General features: G+C 40.4%; 1 protein-coding gene across 1 annotated transcript; it reads left to right on the plus strand.

The window, feature by feature from the left end:
* The first annotated feature begins 878 nt into the window (after nt 1-878).
* On the plus strand, nt 879-10,811 carry haus1 (HAUS augmin-like complex, subunit 1). Its single transcript, XM_066646319.1, has 9 exons — nt 879-1,076; nt 6,654-6,828; nt 7,288-7,423; nt 7,531-7,665; nt 8,607-8,730; nt 8,896-8,961; nt 9,728-9,799; nt 10,180-10,227; nt 10,319-10,811. The coding sequence occupies exons 1-9, from the start codon at nt 1,056-1,058 to the stop codon at nt 10,373-10,375; spliced, it is 834 nt and encodes a 277-aa protein (XP_066502416.1). The 5' UTR covers nt 879-1,055; the 3' UTR covers nt 10,376-10,811.
* The last annotated feature ends 105 nt before the right edge of the window (nt 10,812-10,916 follow it).

The raw sequence follows: 10,916 nt of genomic DNA on the forward strand, positions 1-10,916 counted from the left end.
TTATAATTAGTCTCCGCATGACTCCCAGGATGAGACTCAGGCCAGAACTACTCCGTAATTGGTACACTATATAGGTGGTTTATACCTGTAATAGAGTAGACACATACCCACTGAAATATGTGTGAACTTGGGACATTTTGTAAACTGCAGTAAAATCAGGAATCTGCTGTTGATTATGCTGAAATATTATTTAACGACAAATGTGCGCGCGCACACACACACACAGAATTTCTGGTGTTGCCTATGAACCGGTGGGTAGCCATATGTAATGTTCCTTGTGTGAGTTTCCTGTTTGCAGACAAACTCTCCTTCCTGGCTGATCCATATATATTTTCATGAGTCAGACTGGGAGTTGGAGCACAAGAAAAGAAGAAATTTTGTGAACTGCATAGTGCCCACGTAACCATCTATGTTGTGACCACTGATTTTGACCGATTTTGATCATGAATGATTTTGGCCTTTTGCTGATAACAATCTCAAATATCCCTTTTGTGTTCAGCACGATGAACATATTAATGTCTGTTCTTTCTGACCACAGTACACCTGTCCACTGTCTTTCTATCCACCTGAGATGGCATTGGTCCAGAAAACCTAGCATCATATCCACAGAGTGTTGACCGTTTTCCTTCTTTACAAACCTTCTCCCTGGCTATAACAGTGAATATTGTTTGGGCGTGTATGCGGCTGCTCCTGACTATCATTTTGCTGGTCAGTTTCCTATACATACTGTCTAGACTTGTCTAGGCTTATTAGAAGAGATTGTCCACAAACCTTTGGTCACAGTCTCTAGCAAATCCCAGCTAAGCGGGGCGGAGTTAACAGCAACGACCTTGTCAAAGGGGGCTGGCGTTTGTGCCAACATCGATGGTCATTGGTCCGAGTTGTTCTCTGCGGGCCAACGAGGTTCAGCGTTCAATGTCCGGAAAAAGAAGACAAATGGCGGGAAGGTCCGTATTTACAAATCGGTGCTGAGAGCTGGGCCGAAGATAAAAAAACCGGCGCCGGAGAGGAGTTAATAGGGATTTAAGGTGCTCAGACGCGGCGCTAGAGGTAGCATGTGTGAGAAGAGTTTAAGGGTGAGTTTCTTAAACTTAGTAGAATATGAGAAGTTTAAATGTGAGGAGCTGTTACACAGTTGTGTAGAGTTCTCAGTCCATTCATCAGTCAAGTATAACGTTAGTTATTGGGGTCAAATCTTCATAATCAGGGTTTCCCTGTGTAAAACATCCCTCCCAATATATTTTGACAAGCAAATTTAAAAATCTTTTGATTTCACCGATTTTATTTCCCCAGAACCATGTCTTATTGTTCAGTTTTGCTTTGTTTAACCATGTAGAATTTTAATAGACACGTACTGTCTTTTAAATATGCTGTAGAAATAAAATTGACTTGACTGATGATAATGCGGAAAATGTATATGTTTGCAAAATACCTGCACTAAATGTTATTCCAGTCTAATGCATTTGAGGAGGAACACACTCCTGATCAATGCATTTTAATTCAAAAGACATGTTGGGAGCCCTGCTGTTGAACTCACTTTAAAATATTTGAAGGGCTGGGAATATGTAATTTATTATTAAATCATTCTCATTTAGTACTAAGCCATTCCTGTAACTTATTTTATTATGAAAGGATTTTACCAACATGATTTTGTACATGATGGATGTGACCTTACATATGCTGTAGCATTTTTGTGATTAGAATGAATATAATTTCAGTTTAACAAACATATTCTGTTACTATCAAATCAAATCAAATTTATTTATATAGCGCTTTTCACAACTGATGTTGTCACAAAGCAGCTTCACAGAATTCCAGTAAGACAAGATTTGACATGAAATGTAAAGACAAATGTAAAACCCTCAAGTGAGCAAGCCAGGGGCGACAGTGGCAAGGAAAAACTCCCCCAGCTGAGGAAGAAACCTTGGGAGGAACCAAGGCTCACAAGGGGTGACCCATCCTCCTCTGGTCAATCTACTGGTGATGATAGTTAGTAGTCCATGAGAACTTCAGTGTAGGGACAGCTTCAAGGCACTTGGTGGTTGCTGGAGCGTGGGCAGCTGGTCTGAAGCGTGGAGGAGGATCTCGACAGTCATCCATCAGTGTCCAGACAGACAGGTGGGCAGTTGTTTACTCGGAAAGATGTAAAGGGATGGAATTAGTTTTGAACTGTTTTGTGTTTGTAAAGTAGAAAATATGAAAATTTCCAGAGTGTGGCTAATGACTCCGGCAGATCTGACTATGACAGCATTAACTAAAAGGAGAGAACCAGGAGGACACACAGACACGGGAGCATCCTGAAACACTGGCATCCCTCCGCTCCACCGTCAACAAACCTGAGTGATCGCGAGAAGCGGCGGGACGACAGCACCAGCGTCTCAGTATACTATAATTCCCTGTGTCCATGGACCCCCCGGATCTGCCGCCTTTATCTATGGGGGAGCATTAGCTACCAAATGATAAACTAAACAAATGAGTTTTTAGCCTACATTTGAAGATTGCGACTGTGTCTGAGTCCCGAACATTTTCTGGAAGATCATTCCAGAGTTGGGGGGGCTTTATAAGAAAAGGCTCTTCCCCCAGCTGAGGCCTTCTGAATTCTGGGAACATTTAAAAATCCAGTATTCTGTGATCTGAGTGAACGTGGGGGCTCATAATAGGAAATTGTATCTTGAAGATATTCAGGAGCAAGCCCATGTAGAGCTTTATATGTTAATAACAAAATTTTGTAGTCAATGCGGAATTTAACAGGCAGCCAATGAAGTGATGATAAAACTGGGCTGATATGTTCAAATTTTCTAGTTTTAGTGAGGACCCTAGCTGCAGCATTTTGAACTAGTTGAAGTTTTCTTAAATTGCTGCTGGTGCATCCTGACAGTAGTGCGTTACAGTAGTCAAGCCTTGAAGTAATAAAGGCATGTACTAATGTTTCTGCGTCCTGGAGGGATAAGGCATTTCTAATCTTAGCAATATTGCGAAGATGTAAAAAAGCTGTACTAGTGATACTACCTATGTGTTGATCAAATGATAAATCCGGGTCAATTATGACACCAAGATTTTTTGCTGCTGAACCAGGTTTAACTGGAAAGTCAGCGAGATTTAAAATTAAGTCTGATAATTTATTTCTTGTCACTTTTGGACCCAAAAGCAGGACCTCTGTTTTGTTGCTGTTTAGAAGGAGGAAGTTACGCAACATCCAGCCTTTCACGTCTTTTACACAGTCCTCTATTTTCTTTAATCTGTGTTTGTCATCGGGCTTGGCTGAAATATACAATTGTGTGTCGTCTGCGTAACAGTGAAAGTTAATGTCATGGTTTCTTATAACTGTGCCTAGCGGTAACATGTATAATGTAAATAATAATGGTCCTAAAATAGAGCCTTGTGGAATTCCAAATCTTACTTTAGAATAATTTGAATTTAGATTGTTTACTTTTACGAATTGATAACGTTCCGTTAAGTAAGATTTGAACCATAATAGGGCTGTCCCTGTGATTCCAACCATGTTTTCTAACCTTTCTATGAGAATATTGTGGTCTATTGTATCGAAGGCTGCGCTTAGGTCAAGAAGCACCAACAGGGATACGTGGCCTTGATCAGAGGCAAGAAGAAGATCATTTGTTATCTTGACTAGAGCTGTCTCTGTACTATGATGTTGCCTGAATCCAGATTGGAATTTTTCATATATATGATTCTTATGTAGATATGAACTAAGTTGTTGGGCCACAGCTTTTTCTAAGATCTTAGACAGAAATTAGAAATAGGCCTGTAATTAGACAGTGTACTAGCATCAAGATTTGGTTTCTTGATCATAGGTTTAATAACTGCTAGTTTAAAAGCTTTGGGTACATGGCCCAGACTAAGCGATGAGTTTACTATAGTTAAAAGAGGATCAATAATAGCTGGTAGTACTTCTTTGAGCAACTTTGTGGGAATTGCATCAAGTGTGCAAGTTGTACAGTTTGCGGAGGTGATAATCTTCTCTAGTTCTAATTGTGGGAGTGGGCAAAAGGTTTCAAGTCTTTCTTTTACAGTTATATTATGTTTTATTTCATTCACATCAGGTGGCAGCCAGGATGGATTTGATCCTGTGGCTAGAGTTTGTTGTCTAATATTCTCAATTTTATTATTAAAAAAGTCCATAAAATCTTTACTGGTGAGAGTTGCTGGAATTAGTTGTTCAGAACCTGCTTGATTTTTTGTAATTCTAGAAAACACACTAAACAGTGCTCTCGGATTATTTTTATTATGGGAGATCAGCGAGGCCAGATATGCTGAGCGAGCTTTAGTGAGGGCATTTCTATACTCTATAAGGCTGTCCTTCCAGGCAGAATGGAACACTTCAAGCTTGGTTGATCGCCATTTCCGCTCTAGTTTTCGTAATGTTTGTTTTAAAGTACGGGTCTTATCGTTATACCATGGTGCGAGCTTTTTCTGTCTTATACTTTTATGTTTAAGTGGTGCTACCTTTTCTAAAGTAGATCGACAGGTATTTTCTAGGTAATCAGTTAGTACATCTAGGTCCATTGGGTCTGATGGAGTTGGAACTGGGGTCGATAGTTCTGGTAGGTTTTCTATAAATTGTAGGGCGGTAGATGGTTTTATTATACGCCTTGTAGAATAGCGAGGGTTCTTACATATATTATGGATAAAACGTAGCTCATATGAAATTAAGTAATGATCGGAGATTGCTGAGGATTGCGGTAAGATATTAATTTTGTCAATGTTAAGACCTAGTGTCAGAACTAAGTCTAAAGTGTGGCTGCAGTAGTGTGTAGGCCCTGTTACATTTTGAGTAATACCAATAAAGTCTAAGATTGAGGTAAATGCCTTTTTTAGTGGGTCACTTTCCTTCTCAAAATGGATATTAAAATCTCCTACAATTATAACCTTATGATTGCACACCGCTATGTTTGTAGCAAAATCGCTGAATTCTTTCAGAAATTCTAAGTAAGGCCCTGGTGGTCTGTAAATGTTGCATAATAAAAATGCGTCCTTTTTTGTGACCGGATTTGTAATAATAGTGGAGAGAACCTCAAAAGAAGAGAAGGTGTCACATTGTTTAAGACTAATTTCTAGGGTATTTTGGTAAATTACACATACTCCACCTCCTTTGCCTGATATTCTTGGGCTATGTGCATAATTATAGCCTAGGGGGGTGGCTTCATTTAGTGCTAAATATTCATTTGGTTTAACCCACGTTTCCGTGAGACAGAAAACATTGAATTTATGATCACTTATAATATCATTTACGATGAGTGCTTTTGAGTTTAGTGATCTTATGTTGAGTAACCCAAATTTTAGTTCTGAGGTGTTGCTGCTAGGTGTTGTGTATGATTTAATATTGATTAGGTTGCTGAAACAGGCTGATTTTGTTTTTCTACTTTTACATTTAGTTCGGGGGAAAGACACAGTCTCAATACAGTTGAACCTGGGTGACGCCTCAAGACAGTTCGCAGACGGTCGGTTTAGCCTGTCTGTCTGCGGCCTGGTCCCGGCTCTGGATTGTCAGCAGCTATCTACACTACTCTGCTGACTAACTAAAAGACTATGTGCTATACTGCAAGAAAGTAAGGCAGCACCCTCCCGCGTGGGGTGGATACCATCCCTACCTATAAGACCAGGCTTGCCCTCAAAACGTAACCAATTGTCTATAAAGCCCACTTGATTTTCGGAACACCACTTGGACATCCAGCAGTTTAACACCCAAAGTCTGCTGTAAGCTTCGTCGCCACGCCGCATTGGTATGGGGCCAGAGCAGATTACGGCATCGGACATCGTCTGGGCCAGTTTAATCACCTCTCTAATATTACCCTTAGTTACCTCAGACTGCCGCAGACGAATATCATTGGCCCCTACATGAATGACTACCCTCGAATATCTCCTATTAGCTAACAGTCTAAGGTTGCCACTAATATCCGGCGCTCTGGCTCCCGATAAACAGCTAACTGTTACTGCCGGCGCCCCTAAAGGAGTAGCTAATTTCACGTGCCGAACAATAGAGTCTCCTATAACCAGAGCACTCTTAACAGGCTCCTCAGCGGGTGCTTCGCTGAGCAGGGCAAACCTGTTTGACACGCGAATCGGAGGAGCGTGGTGTCCCGGTGGGCTAGCTTTGGCCTCAGCGTTAGCATCAGCCTTAGCTTTCCGGCTATGACGCCGAGACGTCACCCATTCACCCCGCTGTGAGGGCTCTAACGCCGGAGTCGTGGGGGTGCTAACTCTCCCTAAGGCACCCGGAGTTGCTAACACTGAATCTCGCTGTTTATCCCTCAACAATAATAAGCTCCGGATGCGCACTTCTAGCTGGTCCACTTTATCCACCAGAGAGCTAACTAGCTGACACTTACTACAAATACAACCACTATATTTATCGCTAGAGGTGGAAAAGGGCGTTAAACTAAATAACTATGCAATGTAAACCATGTTTAATAAGTTTAATAGAGTTTACGAAAATTTTAAATTAAAGAATTAGTTTTTCTCTGTCAAGTCTGTGTCGGATATCTGTACATGTGCTACACAAAAGCATGTGTATATAAAAGCACATAAACAACAACAAGTCAGTTTAATATCAGTGGCTGACAGAAGCATCAAATCCTAATGTTATTAAGCTTAGCCTGTCCTGAACTTACAGAGAATGATTATTTGTGTTGCAGGTGAACAAGTGGCTGGACTCAATTTTCGGCCAGCAGGCAGTGCCAGCGTTTGAAGTGAATGCCCGCACTATTGAGGTGTTGGACCAGATTGTGAGAACCAGTGAGGCGAGATGTGAGGAGGTCAGGATGCTCATAACATCCCGCAGGCAGAAAGCCTCAGAGTACAGCAGCGATGGTGAGAAATGCATGAATCTAGTGGTGTTGGGGTCATTTACCAGATTAAGGCTGTTCTGATTTGGGAAAATGTGGCCCTACTGTGGTCCACTTTCCCAATTTTCATGGCCCTCTGCCACTTGAGCTGACCACTTCTCCTTGAAACATTAGGCCATAAAAATGCCAAATTTGGGCCACGTATTGCCACTTTTGGCTCATGTCCAATTTGCCACAGCCAGCACAGCTGTATATTTGCAGGGAGTGGATCAAATTTATTTTGTGACGTGTGGCCAAAGTAGCATTTGGGATATGTGTACCCCTTTATGGTTGACATGCAGTTTCCAGCAGCACTCACGATGAACCAGCAGTACAGCATCTATGCCAGGAGTGCTATAGCATTCTATAGGAGTGGCTTTATACATGATTGTCCCTAGATTGTTGAACAAGGACACTTACAAATTTGACTGTTCTTTATTGATAGCGTCCCACTTAAAAGAGCTGCTTCACCAGTCTGTAGGGCTGCAACCAGAAAGTGTCTCTAAATCCACCTCGGATTTTCTGTCTGTGTTAGAAGGCACCGCTGATGCACTGAAAGTTAAGGACACATCAATTGGAAGGTAAAACACATTGCTGGGTTCACACACTTACTGTCATTCTTGTTTCTGTACTTCAAGATTCACTCAGGGTTGAATCATTGTGTCATTATTCAACTCTGTCTTTGCAGCTTTGTCCCTGCAATTAATAAACTGACTAACGACCTGGCCGAAGCAGAAAAGACAGAGAGAAGGCTGGAGAGGGAGCTCTCAGCCATGAGGCGGAAAGTAGCTACTACAATGATCGTGCAGAAAAACCTACAAGAGTAAGAGAACACAAATTTAAGGCTTGTTACTAGTGATGTATGCTAATAATTGAATTAGAAGTGATTGGTATCGGACAGATATTTAGGTTCTTCATACACAGAACATTTACTCCTCTGTTGATCAATCTTTTGACTGTTATACAGAGTGGGCCATTTATATGGATACACCTTAATAAAATGGGAATGGTTGGTGATGTTAACTTCCCTGTTTGTGGCACATTAGTATATGGGAGGGGGGAACTTTTCAAGATGGGTGGTGACCATGATGGCCATTTTGGATCCAACTTTTTGTTTTTTCAATGGGAAGATGGTCATGTGACACATCAAACTTATTGGGAATTTCACAAGAAAAACAATGTGATTCATTGTTTTAACGTAACTTTATTCCTTCATGAGTTATTTACAAGTTGGAAGCCTGTGCTAGCATTTCTCCTGCAGTGTTGCTGTCAGTGTGTGAAGAGTGGGAGAAAAGGGTTGCATTAACAGTTCAACACATGGGCAGCACTTTGAACACATTTCATAAGTGGTCAGAAACCAAGCACACCATTGTGTTTCTTGTGAAATTCCCAATAAGTTTGATGTGTCACATGACCATCTTCCCATTGGGGGGGGGGGGGGGCAAAAGTTGGATCCAAAATGGTTGAGTTAAAAATGGCCACCATGGTCACCACCCATCTTGAAAAATTTCCCCCCTCCCATATACTAATATGCCACAAACAGGAAGTTAATATCACCACAATTTCCCATTTCATTAAGGTGTATCCATAGAAATGGCCCACCCTGTAGAAATGTGCACTTTAAAGTACTTAAGGCTTCTTGGTGAAATTGGGAGAGGTCTTGATAAGAGACAGTGTGGTGTGTTTTTTTTTTTTTTTTTTTTTTTTTTTTTTTTTTTGTTTGTTTTTTTAATAAATAAAGATATTTGTGCATCTGTGTGTTAGAGACCTCCTGAAGACCACACAGGTCCAACAGATGGAGGCAGCCACAGCAGAGGAGAGACTGCTCAATGTGGACTTCATTAAAAATAAATCACGAGAGCTAACATACAGGAACAAGAGAGCACAGGTACGTGAGAATGACTAAGATGGTGTCCCCTGGAATCTGTGTATGGCTGCTACTCCATCAGTGTGCTGTATGCTGCTGATACCTCCTTTTGATGTTTCTTTTTTTAATATGATTAATTAAAATTTTGCTTATTGTTGACTTTTTGGATTTTGTGTATGAATTTAGGACAAGCTGGCGTCTAGACAAATGGAGGAATCCCTCACACACCAGTCTATTCTGGAGCTTTCAGAAGTATGAACAACCTTTCTGCTCAATCCATGCATCCAGAATCATACTGGATTATAATCACTCCACATTGATTAATGTCTGGCTCTAATTACTCCACACACAGCAGAAAAAGCCTGAAAAAAATCTAGACCAAAGATATTACTTTCAGGCCGTTACCACTGTGTGCCCACGCACACACTCATACACACGCACACACACTGCAGGTATAATCACTCCAGGGTTATTACTGTCAGCCTTTGACCACCACATACACTCTACAGGTTCATAATGGATTCATTGCCTTCCACTGTTATTACTATAATAAGTCATATTATGGATCACCTTTATTCATCTTACAAATATTAACTTTCGTTCAGGCTTCCTGCTTTGCTGAAATATTAGGTTATTTTCATAATTTAATATACTAGGCAGAATTCAGATGTTTTCTTCTTCTCCACTTAGCTAACATTAGAGCACTTATCTAGAGCAGTGGTTCTCATTCTTGGTCCTGAATTACCACTGACATAAAAGTTGTAATGTCCTCCCTGCTCTAAAACTCACAGTTCAACTCAGGAACTCGGGTTGGTAATTAGTTCAGGAGTTGCTCCAGCTGTAATTGAAGCAAGGGATTCTCTAAAATTTGTAGGGCAGTATTACTCCAGGACCACTGATCAAGAACATCATGGTTAGTACTGTAATCTGGAAGGTTTTTCTGTTGCAGGAACAAAGGTCTTGTGAAATGAATAAGGTGTTATTCTTCTGGTTGGTTTGTTTGTTTGTAAATTCACAGAAAATCACAGCACTGAACCAGGAGACAGTACCACTTATGAAGAAGCTGGAGCCCTATAGTGACCTGAGCCCTGTAAGGAGACTTTAACACACCTTTCTACTTTCTTACGCTTTTATTCATACCCCAAAGTACAGGCTTATTACTGCAAAACTAGTGCATTTTACAACCTCGGTCTGATCTGAATCTGATGTGTGAGTATTGCCAAAAGATGGCACAGTAATGTTAGAATTTACTTTGCATTGGAGACATGTTTTGAAGTTGAGCGTTTAGACAAGCCTATTTTTAAGTGCTTTTTCAGTGCTATTAATCAGTGGTTTAATATATGTATAAAATACTTATATCTATATCCATCTGAATATTTACAAATATGATACTCCAGAAATTTTATAGAGTTGAGGATGGTGAAAGGAACTCAGATCGAGGATGTATTTAAATTATGTCTTTGTTTCCAGAGTCCTGCTCTGGCCCGGGTAAAAATTGAAGAGGCAAAGAGAGAACTTGTATGTTTCATTACGTTCTTCTGTTACAATAACAAATCATAATCATGACAATTGGCATTTGGTAATATGTATTTGCTGTATTTGTTTCTAGGCGGCTTTGGATGCTGAACTGGATCAGAAGGTGGATTTGAACGCTTTAATTATATAACCTAATGGAGATGAGCCTAATTCCTGAAGTGAACTAACATAACCATCTGTATACCAATTTGCAACAACTGTACTGGTCTGTTCTGGCATTCTAGCTGTGGTCCAGTTCCTGTCTACCCCTACACCTTTTAAAGGAACACTATGTAATATTTTTAACTTAAAATTACAATGGGAAGAACAGAGCCTCTGTCTTAGCTACTCTGGGCTCAGCACTGCAGAAACTGCACTATATAACTTTTGGAGGAGGATAGGAAACCAACCCCCTCCTTCCCACATTGATTTCAGTACAGTGCTGTGAATATGAATTACACTAGGGGGAGCCTCAGGAGCAAAAATAAACTTATATATACTACCTAGTGTTCCTTTAATACTTTATTTTGAAGGGTTGTCACCAGCAAGGCTGTATTTGATTTGTGGACAAATAAAATTCAACTATATTTCACACTGTGCATTTGTTAATGTGTGCAATGCTTTAACTACAACACTGTGGGAGACTATTCACATAAATTAACTAGAAAAATAATAACTTTAAGAAAGGAAAG

This window comes from Hoplias malabaricus, chromosome 15 (assembly GCF_029633855.1).
Source record: "Hoplias malabaricus isolate fHopMal1 chromosome 15, fHopMal1.hap1, whole genome shotgun sequence".
Taxonomy (NCBI): domain Eukaryota; kingdom Metazoa; phylum Chordata; class Actinopteri; order Characiformes; family Erythrinidae; genus Hoplias; species Hoplias malabaricus.

Bases quoted from the DNA above. Each gene is read 5' to 3' on its own strand.
- haus1 (XM_066646319.1), top strand. From the start codon at position 1,056: ATGTGTGAGAAGAGTTTAAGG. The intron at 7,666-8,606 runs GTAAGAGAACAC...TCTGTGTGTTAG, and splicing joins GTGCAGAAAAACCTACAAGA to AGACCTCCTGAAGACCACAC. The intron at 8,731-8,895 runs GTACGTGAGAAT...GTATGAATTTAG, and splicing joins ACAGGAACAAGAGAGCACAG to GACAAGCTGGCGTCTAGACA.